The sequence below is a fragment of the Natrix helvetica genome (genome assembly GCF_964273705.1).
Source record: "Natrix helvetica genome assembly, chromosome: 1".
Lineage (NCBI taxonomy): Eukaryota > Metazoa > Chordata > Lepidosauria > Squamata > Natricidae > Natrix > Natrix helvetica.
The window spans coordinates 250,024,141-250,047,909 of record NC_138548.1 but is presented as its reverse complement, the minus strand read 5'-3'; the positions used below and the strand labels follow the sequence as shown (position 1 = coordinate 250,047,909).

Genomic DNA, 23,769 nt, shown 5'->3' with positions numbered 1-23,769 from the left:
AATCATCATAATGAAATCCATTGGCAATTTCAAAGATTAAGTCTTTGATTCAGGAAGGCAAAGGCTTCATTTCCAAGTTTATATGATATGACGAAGAAAGCTCTAAACGGAAAAAGTGGAAGAACAAGGTGTGAGTGAAACTCTGAGTTAAACAACACTTTAGGAATCAATGGACCCTTTGGATTGCAATTAATTTCCTAAAGATTCTCTATGTTCTGACCTTGGTCGCCACGATGTAGAAAAGATGTGGAGACTCTAGAAAGAATGCAGAGAAAAGCAACAAAAATGATTAGGGGACTGGAGACTAAAACATATGAAGAACAGTTGCAGGAACTGGGTATGTCTAGTTTGATGAAAAGAAGGACTAGGGGAGACATGATAGCAGTGTGCCAATTCCTCAGGGGTTGCCACAAAGAAGAAGGAGTCATACTATTCTTCAAGGCACCTGAGGGTAGAACAAGAAGCAATGGGTGGAAACTAATCAAGGAGAGAAGCAACTTAGAACTGAGGAGAAATTTCCTGACAGTTAGAACAATTAATCAGTGGAACAGCTTGCATCCAGAAGTTGTGAATGCCCCAACACTGGAAGTCTTTAAGAAGATGTTGGATAGTCATTTGTCTGAAATGGTACAGGGTTTCCTGCCTAGGCAGGGGGTTGGACTAGAAGACCTCCAAGGTCCCTTCCAACTCTGCTATTGTATTGTATTGCATTGTAAATAAGTAAACAATAAATAAGCACATAACAGAAAGGCTTCCCTGTATACTGGATTAAACACTAGTTTGTGGCCATGTTTTTGTGGGTAGGGGATCCAAATGCTACAAGTCCCAAGCTTGACAACCCACAGCTTAATACATTAGCCGGACAGGATTTCTGTGATAATTGCCCCATTTGATTCCCATAGCAAAATAAGAAAGGCAGAGCAACTACAGTAGGTGCTGTTCATTAGCTCCGAATGAAAGTCAGCCTAGAAGAAAAGACTATCACAGGCCTGGGTTATGGAGAGCAGGAACAACAGAAAGCAAAGTTGATGAGTCTGCATGGGATTTAAGGCATGTATTTTAATGGTTCTGTTGGGGATCATTTTCTTCAGTGGCTCAGTAGGAAACAAACAGGATCACAGTAGCATGGTTTCCGCAGGATTACGGCTTTTAACGTATCCATCCACTAAAAGGAGGTGATACACATAGTGAGGAACGCTGAAGAAAGAAGTAGGACGAAGGTGTCCTCGGGATATGCATCTGTTGCCAAGGGGACGGGCTCCCTCCCTCCTTCCCCTCCCTTCTACTGTGTTGCTGCTGATGACTTAGGAGATGGCTTGGCAGTTCTAACAGTGAGGATTACAGCTCATGATGTTTGACATTCCACCTATCAATGGCTTTGCAGATAGTAACTCTTCCATCCCCATCAGAGTCAAATGAGGCCAATGTTAAAAGGGTCTCCTCTCCCCCCCTCCCCCATGTACACAAAAGCTACCAAACAGAACTAAATATGCAAACATCCATGGTGTAATTTCCACAGTTTGAAACCACGTGGAAGAAAGATTTAATTATGAATGTTCTTTTCACTTAATTTTGCACGTTCCATTTTTCAAGTCTAGCATTAACATATGCCTATAATAACTTTGCTGTAACTATGTCTCCATTCAATCCAAGCTAGATTGCCCAGTTTAAGATGGATTAGTGCTTCTGATCTGTACAGAATCCAAACATGAAAGATGTTAACTCTTCATTACACAGATAGTCACGTGATGGCCATGATCTTAAGCCTAATGTGAAATGTAAAGCGCAAATAGTTTATAAATCATAACAATGAGAAAGGCATGAACTATATTAGGAAATAGAATGAGCAAAACAGATAATTGGCTGATAATCTATGCATGGATATCTATGGAGAGTCTCAGCCATCCAGGTCATGGTTGTCCCAAAGATGATTTTTCAAAAGGCAGCTGGACTTTGTTTTTCCTTGAAGATGTTTAGCTTCTCATCCAAGAAGCTTCTTCATTTCTGAACAGAACTGAACAAGCTTCTTGCATGAGAAGCAAAATGTCTTGAAGAAAAAACAAAATCCAGTTGCCTTTTGAAAAAGCCCTTTTGAAACTCTGTATGGATCAGAGATGGGTTTCTACCAGTTCGCATCAGTTTGTGAGAACTGGTAGTGGTAATTTGGCCTGGGTTACAGAACCAGCAGTGACCCAGGCTGGCCATGCCCCCAAACTGGTTCCCCGGTCTCCACCGCCATTGCAGGCATGTTTTTTATTAGCTTTTCATGGTCTTTGCCCATGAAATGTGCAGAACAATTAACAGTGAACTGTGCATGTGTCTGGTGTGCATGCGCAAAACAAACTGGTACCAATGCCGGTAGGAACCCACCCCTGGTATGGGTATAGGAGGAAAGTAGAGGTGTGTTATATCGACCAGAAAAGAATAGAGGATCTAAGTAAATGTTTCCTTCCACAAAAGGCCAAATTGCTTTCTCATGTAACTCCACTGTGGAGAAAGTTTCACTGATGGCTTAGCTGGTTGAGTGGATACTTAGAAAGTAGATTTGGTTTGGTTTAACTTTATTTGCAGCTTATCTAAGAGGTTATAAAAAGGGTATAGAGCTGTGTATTTGTCCATGCTAATTCCTGTCTAAAGATGTGGGCATAAATACCTTGAGTAGAAACAGAAGACACGTCATCACAGTTGGAAAAACTGTGGCAGGTCTGTTTGCTGCTGATAGGCATTCTCAAGTCATCATGTTCCTTTCCACCATTGACCAGAGCGTTTTTTGCATAGAGAATTGTCTTCTCGATTATAGCACTCACATTCCTCTATTCTACTGTATATCTAATCCACTATTTTAAATCATGTCCCTTAGATTGCATAGTAGTACAAGACATGGCAGATTTCCTCCATATCAGACTATTGTACCTTAATGCTTAACCTGAGTTTGGGGTAGGGGGAAAAAGGTACCTTGGATCTACACAGAAGCACTATAGCACGATAGACTCAGATTCAGTTCCTTGAGTGTATTGCATAGCTCCATATCTACATTGGCTCCAGACTATTCTTTTCACACCTGAAGGTGTCCTTACATTTTCCATTTAGGAGACTGTTGCGAAGAATCTGATCCACCTTCATTGCGATGTCTGAGACATTCTGAGCAATTGCTTGAATCCTCTCCATCAGACCAGCTGCTGGATGGAACCTAGAAAAAGGAAATATATATATAATACATGTTTCATTTTTGATGGGCATCTCAGCTTGTCAGTAACAGTGGTGAAGATACTCTGCTCCTAAAGCAATAGTTCTTCAAAGCAGAAAAGGCAACTACCAGAAAAGAACAACATTGAGAACTAAAAAGATGTTGGACCCAAGAGAGATAGATCTAATTTTTCATAGTTTGCTACCTATAGGGAGATTCTTATTTTTGGAGGACAGGACAATGACCAGTTTATTTCTAGCTTGCCTTCATCTTCTCCAAATGCTCTTTTTTCCCCTTTGACCAATCTTATTTCTGAATTGCTTTCTCCCGCACCCCACTTGAATGTCATTTTCAGATGGCTTCACTATTTTAAAAAATGCACTTAAAGCTACTTCAAACGAATCTAAGAAAAAGTGAAATTCAAAACTATGTGCCTGCAGATACGTATGTTCTCTGGTACACTTGTCAGGAAGGTGTGACCATACTGACTGTGTAGCCAATAAACTCATAGTAGCAAAAATGAATTGGCTTCTATGTAATGTGAAACTCACTTGCCACCCCAAAGAAGGATAAGCCTATCAGCTGTTTCAGAATGGGCCATATTCCGATGGCAAGCTAAGCCAGAATTCTGTTCACAATTTGTTCACATTGAAGCTTCCTAGAGATAAGCACATTTCAATGTCTTGTTGCCAGTTTGTTTTAGGCTCACAGAGTTTATGATAATAATTCAAAATAACTTTTGTATCCCAATCTTTGGTCACAGACACTGCAACATTTCAATGTAGCATCTGGTTTATATCTTTGGGCCAGATCTATAAACAATTGTTGCTAATTACATACCATCCTTCATTTTAATGAAAAGGAAACACAAGCTATTAACTCAATACTGCAAGCAATGGTTTTGCATTAAATCTGGTGGCCTCAAGCTTGTATTAATTTCATTGCACATTGTATTTCCAATCTGCATATTAGAGGTATCTATTGCTGCCTCACACATTGTTTGGTCTTTTCAGTTTGAGTTAAAAGTAAATCTTTTTTCATCTGTAGAGAACATCCGCCGACCCTTGCCCACTTTCTTTTATTTGTAGCAAGTTTTTTTTAAGTTCACCACATAACACTTTACATCCATTTCTACATAACACTTTACATCCATGTCTTCACTGGCAGAACATCCACAGGGAGAGTAAAAAAAAATACCAAGATAGTGGCTGAAACCATTGTCAAATGGTCTTGACTGCCATCTTGATTTTTCCAATATGCACAAATGTATGCACGCACACACACACACACACACACACACACACACGTACACACACACACCCATATACACCCTTCTGGTAGGTGCTATGCTTTCTCTAGAAGAAGGCATGTTTTCTTTGTATTTGCAGAGCAGTAAAGTAAGATTCCTGTTCTTTGTTTCAGGCCACTTCTAATATTAGACTATATGCTCCACTGGTCTCAATAAAGATAATGGTTCATGTAGCTTAACAATGATCTTACAACTGTTATAGACAATATTTCCCATGGAATCTCACATGAATCTCAAAACAGCATGAACTGGTTGTTTTGATCTGAAATAGATGTCTACATCTCAGCAAGGTGGATTCAGGAGTGAGGAACCATTGAGATAATTACAAAGTCATATAATTAAGACTGCGACTTTTACTTCTGCACAAGGGGGTTTAGAAATAGCAAATTTAACCAATTCAGCAGAATCATTCAATATTTGTAAAGAGACTCTGGGGGCTAGTTAAAGTGAAACGTTATTTATGTTTTACTCAGAAATATCACATTGTTTACAGGGGCTTGCTGCAGGATAACTGGGTGATTTTTCCCCCCCGTTGTTCTTTCAGAGTGTAATAGGAAAAAAAGAGTTCAAACTGAATAGTTAAACATTATTTATTCCACTATATCTTAAAATTAAACGATGAGTGATTTGTTAAATAAATAGGTGGCATCTTAACAGTAAATCTTAGGGCAATTGTACCATTTTTAATTTGCCAAATGCAATACTAATGAAATAATGGATATTTCTTCAAAAGGCTGCAAGCCTACTTGCCACATTTCCAGGGGGCAGGGCTCACTGAACACAATTTACAATAAACAGTCCTAAGTAGGAGTGCATGCTAAGTATTGTAACAACCACAGCTGGGAATCTTATAAGACATGTGAATGAGGAAGCATACATTTGCATTTTAGAACAAAGTCAAACTGGGATAATTTTTATTCTTCTCTCCATTATTGTTTCTATTCCTTTCTTTTTTATATAATTCAGGGCTTGCTTTATTGTTATTATTACAGATAGCAATATTTCATATCATGGATATACATTTTGGGATTGGAGGGCAACATGGCACATAATCCTCATGGGATGAGCATCCTTTCAGGACTGGGCTGCCAAGCCAACTGGTGTCACAATATACCTACAAGCACCAATCGGACAAAACACTTTGCGGGTAGCTAAGACACTCTCAGTTTCATTCAGAAGTTATGTCTACCAGTTCTCCATACAGCACTAAGGGTCAATTTGGTCAAGGGGTTTAAGGCACCGGGCTAGCAAGAGACTGTGAGTTCACATCCCACCTTAGCTGTGAAAGACAGCTGGGTGTCCTTGGGTCAGTCACTCTCTCTCACCTCACAGAGTTGTTGTGGAGAAAATAGAAGGAGGAAGATATGTTGTATATGTTCACCACTGTGAGTTATTTGTAAAAAACAATAAAGGCAGGATATAAATAAACTAACTAAAATAATCATTTCTGTAATTTTCACTTTTCACCAGTTGTATGAATGTAGTTTTCTTTTTTAAAAAAATCTAGTAGTTGACTAGAGTCCATTCCTATCCTAACCCCCCAACCCACAGAAATTAACCATTGCAGAATAAGTGCCTTGAAACGTGCTGAAATTCAATAATAGGAAAACACAAAGGTTTTCTCTCTCCCCTCCCTTCGGCAATATCAGCCTGCAATGCCAAAAAATTAAAAGGCCTGTAGAGGAATTATTTTGGGGTTTCAGTAAAAGGGAGGAATTGATGAATTGGAGCAACCTGGGTCAGTTCATCCTAGCTTCTTGCCTTGGAAACATTTCTCAGTTGATACAGAAGATTTGCATAGAGGAGAGAGAAAATAACTTATAGTTACTGTCTGAGGAAAGGAATAAATTTGCACCTTCTCTCCTCTTGTTATGTTGGCATGGGACTCTTTCTTCAGATCAAATCCCATGTTATATAATTCTCTTCTTCAAAACTTGCTATTAGTGCCCAGAATTTGCTGACAGAGGTGATAGCAGGGCTACAAGGAAAACCTAAGCTTGCCTTTTGCTCAATGTCTATGAAGGTTCTCAATCATCCAGGTCATGGTTGTCCTAAAGGTTTTGCTTCTCATCCAAGAAGCGTCTTCAGTTCTAACACAGTACTAAGAAGTTTCTTGGATGAGAAGCAAAACATTTTCAAGGGGGAAAAAACAATGAAGATCAGCTGCCTTTCAGAAAAAAACCTTTGGGGGAAAAGGCCTGTTGCTCATAATATCATTGAATACAAATGTTGTTGGGGTAGGGTTTTTTTGCTTCCAATTTGCTTTCACTTCTACTTTAACACCGAAAATCCTTTGGGCATCTTTAATATATACAGAAACTTGGTGTGTGTGTGGGGGAATGACGACAACTCTCCCAACACTGTACTTAGGATGACTCAATTTCCATAATATCAAAAGCATTAGACAATTATTACAATTCATATAACCAACTTAATTGACTGTCACATATATAGCTGGCCTGAAGGCAGCTTTTGGGAATCAAAACCTGGACAATTATGTTCCGGGGCATCTCATGAACCAGCAGAAATGGTCTCTGTCCCAGCAAGCTAAATGCAGCTCATCAACCACATATTGTGGGTTGCCCAGTATTTTTCTTCCTAGGTTAACATTTGTTATTCCATAAGGCAGCAATACAAGGAGGTTCATTTTTTTCCATGTATTGACTGTCACTGTGTTGTTTTTGTTTGCCAGCTGTGCTTAAACTCTAAGACATACGGTAGACTGATCTGACTCTTATCACTAAGCTCACTAAGCATGTCCACATTCTTTTCCACATCTTTGCTTCTTTGTTCGCCTGCCAAGAAGATAGGCAGGAACGCTGCCTAAATGTAATCGTTAGTTAGTAAGTTTTGTTTTTCATTTTCTTTACAATAAAATGTGTTTCTTAGAATATATCTCGGGTTTATTTTTCTTAATTATGAAGTATACTTCAAGGAAAAGCCACGGTTCATCCCACATTAAATACAAATACCCCAGGAGGGGAACAGGGCTGAATTTCCACCCTGACATTGACCATCATACAAGGCTGATAGGCTGCATGATAGGTCACGAGCACTGCATTCCTCTTCTATTTCCTGTGACAGGAAAATTTCAATAAATAACTGCATATAGAAGACCTGTAACAGATTCCCATTCATCTCAGCTTTATAAACTTCAAATAAAGTTAAAGGAGAGGGAAATAGTACATTGAAGAAGACAAAGGCCAAACAACTCTTGCAAGTTATTCCTTATTGACATACAGAGTCAGCCAATGTGAAACAAGACAGCTACAATATGGATTTCAATCAAGGTGTATCTCTTAGCAGATACAAAATTAATAGGATGTGATGGAATGTATTGGGCTGGATTCCCAGGAGGAAGGGGGTATATTCTAGAGGAATAAGAGACAGCTGAGTCCAAATATTTTATGTGAGAGAAAGAGGGTGAAGACAGCCCCTCCCTAACAGTTTTCAGAATATATGCTGGATGTAGACAGTAGAGTGTTTCAGTTTGGCAGATTCTGTCTATAAGTATAGAACAATAAACAAACCTGCTTGGAAGAATCGCAACTGTCTGTCTTGGATTTGGGTCCTGATATAGGATCACTGTCTGAACCTACAGGATATTCAGCCTTTCCTGCAACTTTTCCACAGCATTGCCCTAATTTGCCCAAGTGTTTTCATTTTTTATTTGTATGTTTTTATTTCTTTTTTTTAAACTTATGTTGCATGAGTTCAACAAACTGGGATGGATTTGAATTTTACAAATGTCGTTGATTGGACTATTGTAAAACTATAACAGGAATTGCTCTAAACATTGGAATATCTAACAGTTCCACAAAGAAGCGATGAATAGGCAGTAAATGAATTTGGACATGCATAGTGCCATAAATATCTAAAAATATGGACTTCCCCCTATACTTCCCCCTATACAACAGAGGTAGGTTGCTCCTGGTTCGGCCCAGATCAGGCAAACCGGTAGTAGCGGTGGCAGGAGGCTCTGCCCACCCGCCCAGACACTTCTGCACATGTGCAAAAGTGTCACGCGCACCCGAACCAGTAGTAAAAAGATTAGCAACCTACCACTGCTACACAAGTGTTAATGGCACAAGACAATAAAATTGAAAGATTGGTCATCTCCAGTCAATAGAGTTCCTCAGGAAAACCGAAGTATTTATGCTTCTTAACAGATACATTGAAGGAATCCCAGAATAACAAGCATAGCTTCAAGGTGTAGCATTTAGTATAGAGATAGTATATGGCTCAATAATGAATATGTTAGCCCAGTTCTACAAAAATCCCAATTAAAATCTCGACTCAGTTTTTGCTTTTCTGGGCAAACTGTGTCTCATTTTCCCTTTTATAAAAACAGCCCAATCCTTGTCTAATTTTCAGAGTCGCTTTCCTGAAGAAGAAAAATCAGCTTATTAGGCTATATAATAAATGTATCTTATAGAGGGAAGCAAATGCCACACTTTTTTGCCCAAGTCCTGCTTTTCTTACAAAAAATTGGAGAAGGGCACCTTGTTCTAAGGAACAAAGAGGGCAAAGACACGTTAAGAGGTTGCAGAGGAAATCTAAGGGAAAAATAATTAAAATGCTAAATGAAATTCTAATGTTCTGAGCACCTAATAATGTTTTCACAGCTATCTTGAGTGCAGAAGATGGTTCCTGTACCCAAATGATAGTGATGCTTAAAAGATTGAAGTCTAACTTCAAAAAATAAAACACAATAAGAATGACGGATTAAACTGCTGAAAACATTTTCCAAAGTGTGGCATATATTAAATTGAATTTAACTGCTTCTGGGTTTCCAGGCAAATTTATCAAAGGAGGAAAAAAAGATAAAAATCCTTGGAAAATAAAATTCTAGCCTATGAGAACCTTGTACAACCATACTAGGTAAAATATTAAGGTTGAAACTGATTCAAATTTGCTCAGCCAGGATGTTCACTTGAGCAAGTCATTCAAATTTACACACCATATATATGGCAAATCACATAAATATGACAAAACTATGCACTGCAATACCGTCCGCATGGATATGGATAGCTATATATGGATATCAAAAACAGAGAAATGGGCAGTCATGAATTTGAAGTAACATTTAGATCAGCATTGATCTAAACATTTCTCCCAGAATACATTTACTATTTGGATTGAAACATCTGAAGTGGGATAATGCAGAAGATCCTGTTTCATCTTTCTTTGTAGGACTCTAGGACTTATTTATTTATTTATTAAATTTATGTGCCAGCTATCTCACTTAGAAAAGCAACTCTGGGTTACTATCAGGACTCAGCATTTGAAGCGTATACCTAAGCTAACTAACCAGAGAACAAAATGAAAGAGGATTATGTTTTTAAATGAGCAAACCTTTATAGGGTTATCTTAATTTAACAACAACAACAGCCTTCTGATTTCAAGTCCCTTCTATTTAAGTGTTGGATTTGCTCCTGAACAGCTTGGTGAATCTGAAGCATGGAATTTAAAATACCTCAAGGCAAAACCCAAACCCTTAAATCGTTCTACCTCTTATTTTGTGGATTTTCACAGCTTGAGCTCTTGATTTAAAAATCTCTGATTTGTGGCTCATTATTGACCGTTCATATTATTAGAGGAGAACCAGCTATCTGAACAAACACTACCTCCCATTCCATCCAAAATCAGATTCCATTGTAGATGTAGAGCTTTTCCAAATAATGGGACAAGATTTCACTGCTTCAGAATCAGAAGGACTTTTATATGTGGCATGAAGTATACCAGCAATCCTATTGCCAAATATTTATTAGGACTTAACTATTGAGCTAACTGATGTTCGATCTCACAAGAAGAAGAAAAATCAAATAATTAAATTGTCTTCAGCAGTGAAGAAGCTTTTAGGTGGAAAATGAATTGTTCTACTAAGAAGGTGTAATGATCAAATTTCCAATCTGCTATAAAATCACTAATCTAGTTAAGTCTTGTTTTACTACAGATGGTAGTTTGGTCTCCTATTCATTCAAAGAGTTTCTACCAGTTCTATTAACTATCTAGTGTTTCTTTATCAAAAAGTATTAATTTGGAAAGAAATGTTTGGTTATCCTGCTCAATATTCTTGTTGCATCACATAAGAAGCTCTTCTAGAACGTGAAATGTGCTAAGAATATTTCTTTGGAAAGAAATTTTGGCATTTGATACTGCTAAGAAAGCATAGGAAATAAGTCTCCCTCTGTAGCACACCTACACACACACACACACACACACACACACACAAACACACACATCCTTTGCATTTACTTCTAAAATAGTTGCAAAATATTTTCTCTAAACAAGTAATAAAATACACATTATGAAACCAATTTCTTTAAAACTTGTATTTTCAATTGTTTGAATGTTTCAAATAATTCAAAGAAACAATGGCTGGCCAACATTTGGGAACACTTAGATACGTGTATCTTGTGTCTTAACGTGTACAGACATGTTTATATGTAGTTCCTAGCTCCACAATTTGATTCCCCTTCATTAACATGCATGCCCCACCATGAACCAAAATAACTTTTTGAGACCATATTAGATATTCAAACTCTAGGAAGATGATTTAATTTATCTGCAAGAAAACATTGCTCCTCCTAACACTCCTGTTCTTCTGGCAAAGTTAAGGTAAGTATTGTCAGTGGAATGTTCTCTATCTAAAACCTCAATATCAGTGAAGTCTTGCAAACTATTAGGTTCAATGCAGCTACCCAGCACATATGTGTCTATGCTAGATATTGAAAAATCTCTTCTTTCTTTCTGAAGAACTATAAATAAAGGGGGCTGACAAATCTCGGTCTAGCTAGCATGACTAACACATTTTATTTGGTATTGCACTCATTGGTTGGTGAAAACAATGAGTGCAATAGCTTTCTGGGTGAACTATATGCTATGAAATAGAATATATTTTATTGGGTTTCAATGTCAAACGCACCATAGCTGAGCAAGAAATAAATTGGTTCCACAATCAAACTCAACTGACATCATGGGATCACAGAGGACCAGAGGGCTTTCAAACTAGCATAGAATCCCCAAGTGAAAGTGTCCTGTGCTCAGATCAAACCATGATCAAATAATGCTTGAAATATGATTCTTAAATATGGAAGATTTGGTTGTGTACAAATGCTATGTTGTGAATTGATTTTTTTTTGCTGGTGTTACTAAGCTCTCTCCAAGTCATTAAAAAAAGATGATGAAAGAGTAATATAATATTGCTTACAGTTTGCAGAATTGTAAAATTCTGATTATTTTAAATATTTATGAGTAATCTTGGCTGAAATTTTTATAGTATCTCTGTTGTTTTTAATTAGAATTGTTTTTATTGTTTTGCTTCATTTTAATTGTTAGCCAGCAGAATCATATATATGAGATGGGCAGCCCATAAATGTATTATATAAATTAAATCAATAAATAAAATTCACAATGAAATGATCACACACAAACACCCATAAATGCAGTTGTCAGTATTTCAGTTTCTGGAAGAGCTGCATTCTTGTCTTGTTAACACATTTTCTTGGTGCATCAGCAAACTACGGTAGCCATAAGAAAATAATAAATAATGCTTGTTTATATATATTTTATCTGAAACAATGATGTAAATCCCACCAAAACATTCTGGGAATTTGCCAGCTATTGAAATTAAGATAAATTACCTTAGCTTCTTGCAAATGATTTTTTCCCTGAGATCTTAAGAGCTAATAAAAATATACTGTTTTTATTCTTGTGCATCAATACAGATTTTTTTATTCTTTTTTTATATGTACTATATAATTCTAAGTCTTGATTAAGATTCAGCCCACATGGAGTTTATAATCAGTATTTATCACATCTGAAAAACTCCCAGGAATATGAAGTTTCCTAATAGCACTTCATGTTCAATATAAGATGACTGGGAGTTAACTTTATAGCATGTGCACACACACTAATTCAATGCTCCATTCTCTTTGCTTTCCCCCATGTTTGCAGTGTTATCTCTTTACAAGATGCGTCATCTTTATTACATTTTGCAAAATGGGTGTGCAAATGGATCTTTCTATTTTTGCATGGTCTCCAAGGTCAAACCTTATACATTCTTAGCCTAACCTGGTATCCCGAGCACCTCATTGACAAAAGCAGTGACTTTAGTCTATGTCAATGTAACTTCGCTTAAAATGGATATTTTTAAGATGGAACGTGAATACAGTGAAATTGAATTGCTATAAAATACCATACATTCACAGGTCTCAGATTAACACGTATCCTTTGCTTTTCTAATTAAGAAATGAAAGGTAATTTCAACTAATAGTTTGCGGCGGAGTACAACACTAAGATCTCACAATGTGGCAACTTTGAAATGTCCCAACCTGCTCTAAGCCAACTTCCCTTTACCTGCTATCTTCCAGTTGCATTGAAAATACATGCTCCGTGACCCTCAGGTAGCACAGATTGGGATCCTGCTAGCCGGGAATTTTGAGATGACAATCCCAGGATACTATTGGCCTGATTTAGGCACTAAATCCAAATACTAAGAAAACCTTGCTGCTCCAGCACATAAGAAATCACTGAAAAGCATGTGGATCCAATTATTTTGAAGAGGTCAATCATTTTCCTTCGTCTCACTTATTTTCCCCAGAACAACCAGTCCTAAAGTAAACATATCTAGGTCTTGATCAAGAACCAATCTGGTGTAGTGATTAAGGCACCTGGCTAGAAACCAGAAGATTATGCGTTCTAGTACTGTTTTAATCATGAAGCCAGATGGATGATCATCATTTTCAGCGCAACAGTGGTGCAGTGGTTAGAGTGCAGTACTGCAGGCTACTTCTGCTGATCACCAGCTGCCAGAAGTTTGGCAGATCAAATCCCACCAGGCTCAAGGTTGACTCAGCCTTCCATCCTTCTGAGGTGGGTAAAATGAGGACCCAGATTGTTGGGGCAATATGCTGACATTTGTAAAACCACTTAGAGAGGGCTCTAAGGCACTATGAAGCAGTATATAAGTCTAAGCGCTATTGTTATTGCTGTGATGTTGGGCCAGTTATACTCTCTCAGGCCTAAGAAGCATGCAAGGGCAAACCACTTCTGGAATCTTGCCAAGAAAATTGCAGGGACTAGTCCAGGTAGTCACCAAGAGTGAATAATGACTTAAAGACATAAAGGTTCTGCAGTTGTTTCTTCCTCCAACGTCCCTAGGTTGTTTGGCTAGTAGACCTTTTACACTGTTAAGAGGTTTAGGGTGAAATATGTAAATAGTTTGGACATTATGACAAAACCAGGCCAGGAATGATCCCAGTGAACAATTCATTATCAAATATGAATGCAAGCCTTAACAAACTTGTCTTATAATAAATGGGCTTTCAGTGTAAAACAGGACAGAATTCAGAAAGAGAAGAATGGAAGAAATACTGAGCTATAGCCTCTCACCAAAAAAGGAAGCATGAAATGTATTGTGTGATGTACTTACCCATGGTTAATTGAACTACATCTTACTTAAGCAAACCAATTTTCTTCATTTGAACAATAAATTGAACTATAAAATAATTAGGTAGGTAGGTAAGTAGGTAGGTAAGTAGGTATGTATGTGGTTTGGGTTCAAGGATCAACAAAATGGCACTGACTGTCAAATTTTTAAAAATGCACATTTAGGAAAGTAAGAATGACCCATTGCAAAGGTGCTTTTCCAAAAGGCAACTTGATTTTCTTGGGGGTTTCCCCCACCTTGGAAACATTTCACTTTTCATCCAAGAAGTTTCTTGAGTTCTGAAGCATCATGGATAAGAAGCAAAACATTTTCAAGAAAGAAAAAAAAACCAAGAAAGTTCCATTGCCTTTTGGAAAAGCACCTTTGGGACAACCATTATCTGGAATCTGGATGATTGAGAATCTCCATAAACATTAAGAATGGTCTAATTTTCAGGACATAGTCAAATGTCAAGAATTCTGTCTTCCCACATAAAATCTTGTAAGACTTTCAGTACTTGTAATTATTTATATAGAAATATTTGGAGGATATTCCACAAAAACATCTCTGGCAAAGATGACTGATTCCTGCAATAGCCTCTAAACGATGTGAAGGCTTGGTTTGTGTTTCAGTGCATCTTGTGAACATAGCCAAAGAAATGGGTATATCTCTTGGCAAACGAAAGAACATTTGCTAAAAGCCATAACTGCACACAGTCACTTTCAGAGTGATGCCTATGAAGTACAGTGAGGCTTTTTCATAAGAATTATTTGCAATGGAGGTTCTCCTTTATCCATGGAATAAACATCAGGGTTACTCTTTCGTCTACCTTCACATATCAAAAGCAGAAACGCCTAGCGATCGCTCTGTCATAATTGCTTTGGCAATGAGTAAGGATGTTTTATAGAAGACTTAGGTCTATACCTATGCCTGGCATACGTGATTGATGAGTAATGTTCAAGTACTCTGAAGCATAATCTACTTTGGAATGGAATCCAGGTTGAGAATCAATAATATCAGTTCACTTCTCTGGAAGTCAAAAATCTTTACATGGCTTCAGTCCACATGTCAATACAGCTACAATATTTGACTTAAAGGCCATTACATTTGAGGGTTTTTATACTCCCGAAACAATGCTATTAAGAAAGCAAAAATCTACGTGGAGACTCATATATGTTGCTCATTACCATTCTGACTTTTGTGTTAATAACAGAACTGTACAGTTTGCATTACAACAACTTCTTGCCCATGCATGAACTACATTCCAATTTTCTTGTATTCTATTGAGCTGAATTTTTACATGCCAATACATATGCAAATCAGGCCAGTCTTTCCATGCGGTTGTTGATGTTTAAAGGAGCCTTCTCTCTGTGCTATTTATCTTGGTACTGATTGGAAACCTTTGGTGGAAAAATGACACCCAAAGGCCAATCTGGAAATCAGGAAGGAATTATTCACTGCACTTTTCTCTTAATTGCTATTTTAGATTAATATGCAGTTTCATCATCCACTCCACTGGTAATCTTCATGTGTCCTTGTGTTGTTTACTGCATGCAATGCAATTCTTTTAGAGACTAAACAGAACTGCAGTATGTTACACAGATAGGAATATGGTAAGCAGGGAAAGTAGCACAGTTTGGCTTGCATTCATTTTGGGGGATACCATTTTGCAGCTGCTAATTACAGCACTTGTTTTTTTAAAAATATGCTTTAAACTATTTTTGTTGTATTTTAAAATATTTAAATATTAGTGAAATATATCTTAAATGTATTTATTTATTTAGTGTATAAAGGTAAGGTAAAAGGTTCCCCTCGCACATACGTGCTAGTTATTCCCGACTCTAGGGGGCGGTGCTCATCTCTGTTTCAAAGCCAAAGAGCCAAGCATTGTCCGAAGACGTCTCCTTAATCATGTGGCCAGCATAACTAAATGCCGAAGGTGCAAGACGGTCCCCAATTTTCTACTTGCATTTTTTACATGATTTCAAACCTGCTAGGTTGCCAGAAGCTGGGACAAATAACGGGAGCTCACTCCCTTATGCAACGCAAGGGATTTGAACCACCCAACTGCCAACCTTTCTGATCGACAAGCTCAGCATCTTAGCCACTGAGACACCGCATCCCTTAGGATTTTAGTGTATAGCGAAGGCATATTAGCCAGGTTACTATAATGTTAGTACAATCAGTGGTGTGATTCAGCCAGTTTGCACCACTTCGGGAGAACCGGTTGTTAATCTTCTGAGCAGTTTGGTCAACTGGTTGTTGGAAGAAATCATTAGGGCAGAGAACCGGTTGTTAAATTATTTGAATCCCACCACTCAGTACAATGTAGTAGTTTGGCTGCCTAAGACTGCTAGTTTGTTCAGTCCATGCTCACGTGCTATCCATGGTGCACCACAGTAGCCAAACTAGCTACAGACTTAGTTCCGCAGCGTCTTCTGGGGCTTTTCCCTTCAGCAATGTTGCATCTCATTTGGGCATTACATTTGGGCACCAGTTGGGATCATACTTCTGCATAAACCACCATTATTTTTCTCACTGAAATGGAACCCATTTATCTACTTGCACGTAACATGCTTTTAACTGCTAGGTTGGCAGAAGATGAGGCAAGTGATGGGAGCTCACTCTGTCATGTGGTGCTATGACTTAAACCACTAGAGCACAGACGTTCTTCAGTATCTTTAAGACACTGAGCCACCACGCCTCTTTATATTTTAAATGAAGGCATGTTACAAAATTAAAAGCTAACTTGGAAAAAACTTAAACAGGACATTGTTTTGGCAAGAAATATAATTCAATATTTCTTATCTACAGGTAGGTACTGGTGCGATTAAGCACTAGCAATGAACCCCAGGTCGAGGTTATAACAGAGCAACCCTGTAAAGTATACGCAGCGTGCGATAGATAAAGCAACCACACTGAATAATGGATAGTAAAGTAACAAAATAAATCTTTACTTTTTGAAGAATATAGCAAAATCCATAAACACAGCCAAAAAGTCATACACAGAAAAAGCAGTCCAATACTACCAAGATAACTTGGATACAAGTAGCAAATAACTTACACACAGTAAGTAGTAGCAACAGTAGTAACAGTTAGACAGCAGTTATCATACATCAATCAAGAGAGAGAGCAACAACATCAGCTGCAATTTAAATGCTGTAATCTACTAATTAGCAGAGCTCCTCTCTTAAAGATACATAACATGCCTTGTGCAATATATTGTCTACCCAACTTGTTGGTTACACCCTAACATTCTCCCCTTTGGGTAGATCAATATATCCACTCACAATGTAAGATGATAACCTTCACATGATGAGGTATGTTTCACTGAACTTTGTGCCTTAGTGAAGTTGTCTGCTAAATTGTCTTCAGTTGAACAATATTCCAACTTTATCAGGCCATCCTTAATGCTTTGTCGAACATTAAGATACCTCAAATCAGTATACTTCGATCTCATCTTAATAACTAAACTAGTCCCCATTTTTATTGCTGCCTGATTATCTTCATAAACAGTAAAAGGTTCATTGATACTTAATCCCATATCTATAAGCAACTGCTTATAATATATCAGCTCAGTACATGTCAACGACAAACATGAAAACTCAGCTTCCATTGTGGATAAGCTTATGTGTTTCTGTCGTATCGACTTCCATCCAATCAGTACACCACCTAGCATAAAGGCTATGCCGGAAGTTGACTTCCTATTATCTATAGCAGCTGCAAAATTCGCATCAGCATAAACAGTCAAAACTAAATCCCTATTCGGTTCTAAATATAATGCATAGTGGATAGTTTTCTTCAAATAACGCAGCACACGCTTTGCTGCTTGCCAATGCCTCTCTGAAGGACTATCATTGAATCTAGCCAGTTGGTTCACACTAAATGATATATCTGGTCTAGACCAATTACTTAGGTACATTAGGCTACCTATCAAAGATTGATAGATTCCCTTATCAAAACCAGTACCCTCAGTAACCTCAGGTTTAAACTCCAATGCCATTGGTGTCTTTGCAGTCTTACATAGCTCCATGCTATATTTCTTAAGTAAATGATTAATTTTACCAGCCTGCGACAGCTTAAAACCTTTACTGGTTCTAACCACGTCTAAGCCCAGATAATGCTTAATTTCACCCAAATTCCGGATTTTAAATTTACTCTCTAATTGTGAAACAATGTCAATAGCTTCCTGCTCAGACCTAGTAATAATAGCTATATCGTCCGTGAACAAAAGCAACAACGAGATCAAACCATTTTTCACCCGTCTAAATAAACAAGGATCAGCCAAACCTGGAATAAATCCCATAGCTTTTAGTTCATTTACTATACATCTGTTCCACTCAAAACCGGACTGTTTTAAACCATAAAGGCTCTTTTTAAGTCTCCAACAACCAGTCTGGCCATTAGAATCCACACCTGGTGGCATCTTCATATAAATGGTATGCTGCAATGGAGCATGCAGATACGCTGTTTCAACATCAATATGGGTAACATTACACTGATACTTAGCAGCCCACACCAATGCTGCCCTCAACGTAGAGGCTTTCAAGCTCGGAGCAAAAACCTCATCGTAATCCCTCTCAGTTTGGGAAAACCCTTGAGCAACTAAACGAGCCTTATAAATAGCATTGCCAGCAGCATCGTTTTTAATTTTAAACACCCATCTACAGCCAATTGCACTCTCCCCTGAAGGGAGCCTAGCTTCTTCATAAACCTTCAATTCCTGTAAGGATTTCAACTCCTTCTCCATAGCTGCCTTCCACAATTTCTTTTCCTTTTCAGGATACAGCCTTAACTCTGCAAAACTAGAAGGTTCTATGCTAACTTGCAATACTACACTGGCTTGGTATCTGTCGGGTGGATGCCTGTCCCTAGTAGACCTCCTAGGCAATACAGGACTTGCAGGATCATCCTGTTCCACCTCACGAGTAGATTCTACATCTACATCTTCCTCCCCTTTCAGAGTAATAGATGGACCATCCTGATTCTCTAACTGCTCATTTGGTGTATCATGATTAACCAAACGATCAACATCTACATCATCACAAACCTTGTTAAACTCTTGTTCTAGCTTCTCCCAACCAACATGTTCTGAAAATTTAGCACTAGCACTGTGCATAATTCTCCGAGTTCCAGGTTCCCAGAACCTAAACGATCTATGATTGGAATTGTACCCAACAAAAACCATCTTCCTAGCTCTGCTTTGATCCTTCCGTCTAGTCTGTGAGGGAATATGCACCCAAGCAGGGACACCAAATGTGTGTAAATAACTCAAATCAGGCTTCCTACCATGCCAAAGAGTATAAGGAATCTTACCAGTAGTTGAGTTAACTACTATGTTCAGAATATGGTTTGCACACATTATAGCCTCACCCCAAAGCTTTTCTGACAAACCAGAATCAACCAGCATAGTTCTGGTCATTGCCTGCAATGATTGACCACGTCTTTCAATAAATGAATTATGTTCTGGCCTGTAGGGGGCAGAACGCCTATGTTCTATACCAGCATTCTCCAACATTGATGTAAACCTATGATTAGTGAATTCAGACCCATTATCAGTGACTAGGCAAAGTACTTTTTTATCCATCTTACGTTCAACAAACTTTAACCATTTAGTAAAATGTTGGAAAGTTTCTGCCTTTGATTTCATTACATAACAGAAACCATACCTAGAATAATGGTCCATAATGCTGAGTATATAGCAGGCACCTCCTAAGCTAGGTTTCTTAGGGCCAATTAGGTCTGCAAACACTACTTCCAGTGGTTTAGATGTCTTGAATCCTTTAAACCGGTTTGCAGGGGTAACCTTACTTTTAGCCTGGTTACAGGCATTACAGTTAAGATATTTTGAACAAGGTTTCAAATTGATTCCCTTAGATAGAATAACAGTTTGACGTACCATTTTAAAATTTACATGGCCTAAACGTCTATGAAGTAGATGTATACAGTTATCATGGGGCTGTTTATTCTTATAACCAGGTTCAGAACTCGCAATATTTAAAGAGTTCTCATGTAGAATAAATAAATTATTCTCCAAATTGGCAATAACACTATTACCTTCCTTTTCGATAATGCATCTATCATTCTTAAATGTTACTGTAAACCCACATTTCACAAGGTCTTTTACAGATAATAGGTTAAATTTCATTTTAGGTACATATAACATTTCCAATTTTTCATTAATACATGGACAATAAGCTGTACCTTCACCTGAAGCCTTAATTTTCCAACCATTTGCTAAGGAAATGTGCTGTTTGCTAGCCTTCATAGTAACAAACCTTTCTTTAACCTTGGTTATAGAATGGGATGCGCCACTGTCAACCACCCAGAAACTATGGTTTACAGGCTTATCTACCTTAGCTACAGTTACAGTAACATTGTTGCTTTTTCTTTTACTATTAGCAACACTCCTTTTCTTGCTATTTTTACAGTTCTTAGCAATATGCCCCTTACCACCACAAGAATAACATTTCTTAACAAAATTTACAGTTGAAAACTGTGTTTCTTCTTGTGATTGATTGTCTCTGAACTGAACTCTATCCTCTCTTCGTCTGGACTCTTCAAGCAATCTCCCGGTAACTTCAAATAATGTCAGTTCATCTCGTGAACGAACTTCCAATGAGGAAACAAAAGAGTCGTAGCTTTCATCAAGCGACGATAGAATAATATACACCTGGTGAAGCTCAGAAAAAATTAACTCTTTTTCTTGCAAATCCTGCAAAGTTTTCTTCATGAAGTCTAAATGAGCCAACATATCACCACCTTTTTGCAAACGGGCTCTAAACAGTTTCCGTGTGAGATGAATATGAGCACCCACAATGTCCCGAACATAAATTCTCCGCAATGTGTTCCAACACCTAGCAGCAGACTCTTCGCCACGAATATGGACCAGTTGCTGGTCATTCAGTGTTAGTCCAATAATGCAGAGAGCTCTCTCATTGTCCCTGTTAAACTGCGCAATCTTCTTCGCATCCTCATTATCAGCAGGATCCCAATCTGTAACATCTGGTGGGTTCTGAACCACAGACCACAGTCCTTCTCTACGCAGAAGTAGGGAACACTTCAAGGACCAGGAAACATAGTTGGTTCCATCAAACCGGGTAATAATGGAGAGTGCAGCAGACTCTTCTTGTGCCATATTCACAAAAATAAACTATCCAAAAAGTGGTGCTTAAAAAAAATTATGATTAAGGCAGGGCGTCTGGGCCCATAACCAATGTTAGGTACTGGTGCGATTAAGCACTAGCAATGAACCCCAGGTCGAGGTTATAACAGAGCAACCCTGTAAAGTATACGCAGCGTGCGATAGATAAAGCAACCACACTGAATAATGGATAGTAAAGTAACAAAATAAATCTTTACTTTTTGAAGAATATAGCAAAATCCATAAACACAGCCAAAAAGTCATACACAGAAAAAGCAGTCCAATACTACCAAGATAACTTGGATACAAATAGCAAATAACTTACACACAGTAAGTAGTAGCAACAGTAGTAACAGTTAGACAGCAGTTATCATACATCAATCAAGAGAGAGAGCAACAACATCAGCTGCAATTTAAATGCTGTAATCTACTAATTAGCAGAGCTCCTCTCTTAAAGATACATAACATGCCTTGTGCAATATATTGTCTACCCAACTTGTTGGTTACACCCTAACAATATTTATAGAGATATTATTTCTCTAACCACAAACAAATTTTAAATATATTGTTTTATTCTTTTGAGTAGTACTGAACAATTAGGCTTCAGTTCAATGAATAATGGTGGGTTGTTGTTTTAAAATAATCATTGTTTGCATGTGTTCCTGCAAATCCTAGGATTGTCGACTGCAACTCATCTGGATACTAGATGGGGAAAGGATAGGAAAGAAGAAAAACATGAGTTTCAATCTATAAACTGTTTCAAACTTCTCTGGAGACCTCGCATCACTGGGAAAGTGGGGGACTGAGAGAGCCAAAGTGTAGTTGCACATATGAATGAGAGTAGAAGAATGACTAAAAGAAGGTTAATAGGAAGTGGAGCACAGACATGGTACTTATTTTCCCTAGATCAGATGACAGTTAGCTGCATCTTTTGTCCAATTTTTAATCCAGAAGAAAGCAAATCTTTGCCCAAGCACATGATACACTAAGTCACAATTGTTTTTAATCTCAACTGGCTTTAATTTCAACTGACTGGGATTGCCAATATGTCTAGATAACCATTGCTTACAGTTTATACTATCTGGCTTCACCTAAAACAATGCCCTCCAACCTTTTGGGCACCTGGGACAAGTTCTGTGGAGAGAGGTTTTTCCGCAGGCCAGAGGGGGCGTGGTTTTGTATGCTGCTTACATCCCGCGGATGGGGCTTTGCTTGTTTACACAGCCCAGTTTCTGGCATGCCATGGACCAGTGCCGGTCCACAGACCTAACCCTAACCCTAACCCTGACCTAAAGGACCAAGCAAAAAGTCAATAAACCATATGTACAAGTTGTAACACAGCAACAGACATGGGCAGCACTTCTCTGAATAGCCATATATTTAAAGGGAAATAACACCATTAGCCAATCTTACAATCTCTTGAAAATGAGGGCTGAATGAAGCCCAGCCTGGTACAGCATGGATCATTTTATCTGGAACAGCGAAACAGTCAGACAAGTTTAGAGAAATGGAGGGAAAGAATCTAGTAAGGCTTATGTTATTTTGACCTACATTTATGCCTTCTTCAAAGATTGAATAGGTTAATTTCGATCAAAATAGCTTGGAATACATTGCAGTATTTTAATACCTGTTGGGCAATACTTCTGTTATGACCAATCCAAATATTCAAAAGACCTGTTACAGTATGTTTGGTTTCCTGGTTCTCAGAAATGCTTCCCAGCTAAGAATTTGTGAGTTTCACTCAAAGCATTTGCATTACAATCAGACTTCATGTTTTCAGAAACATGAAAGGGGACTGCAAACCATATTCTAATGAGTAATGTACCATAGCTGCTTGCACTAATTCATTCAGCCTGCAGTCTCCATCTTCGGAATGAGTTCAAAATGCAGAATCACAACTTGAGTTGCTCTACCCCCTCCCCCCCGCCCCCAACAATATGAAATGTGAATCAACAGAAATCCACCCTCTCACCACAGAAATCAAATAACTTACTGCGGTTCCCCATCACCACTTTTTCATCATGTAGCCTTGGTTAACAAAAGATTGGCCAAAGGGAGTGAAGGGTAAAAAAAAAAAACCAAATACCTCTGAGAGGCAGCTATATATGGGTGGGAAGGAAAGAAATAAAGTTTAAAAAATGCAAACAATCAGCCCATTTTGCAACAATTATATCATCAAAATAATTATACTAGAAATCCTGGTAGAGAAATTCAGAACGGTGTCAATTATAATGGCATGGCTGCAATTAAGCACTTTTCCTGAATGGCTGTGACCATAGTGTATGTTGCTGGACAGGGGGAAATGGGCTCAGAATGAAGAAACAAGTGCAAATTGTACAGGTATGAAACCAGAACCTTGAAAGTTGAGTAATCAACAACTAAAAAGTCACACATAACAGGTATCATATAAATAGCACACAAAGAATGGCTCAAAGCACACACTCTGCTAGAGAGAAGTTCCCTGATGATGGGCTCCAGCACAAATCCGAAAGCTTGGAAGATTAAATCTTTGGTCCCGGTGAATCCTGCAACATTATCCTGGGACATGTATATTCTCCTTCATTCATGAAAGCCACTTTGCCCAAGTTAATTATGAAATGAGGTGGAGGAGAGGTTGCAAAAATTCCATTCACTGGAAAATAGATCACTGTTCCAAAACTTGTAAGAGTGCATCTTTGAGCATCAGTGAAAAAAAA

The 23,769-nt window shown here is 38.1% G+C and overlaps 1 protein-coding gene across 3 annotated transcripts in view; it reads right to left on the bottom strand.

The window, feature by feature from the left end:
* Window positions 1-23,769, bottom strand: part of MGAT5B (alpha-1,6-mannosylglycoprotein 6-beta-N-acetylglucosaminyltransferase B) — a 260,022-nt gene that overhangs the window by 108,982 nt on the left and 127,271 nt on the right. For all 3 annotated transcript variants that reach the window (XM_081934842.1, XM_081934843.1, XM_081934844.1), the window contains exon 4: window positions 3,078-3,190. In XM_081934842.1, coding sequence (XP_081790968.1) covers window positions 3,078-3,190 — 113 coding nt within the window. The remainder of the gene's footprint in view (window positions 1-3,077; window positions 3,191-23,769) is intronic.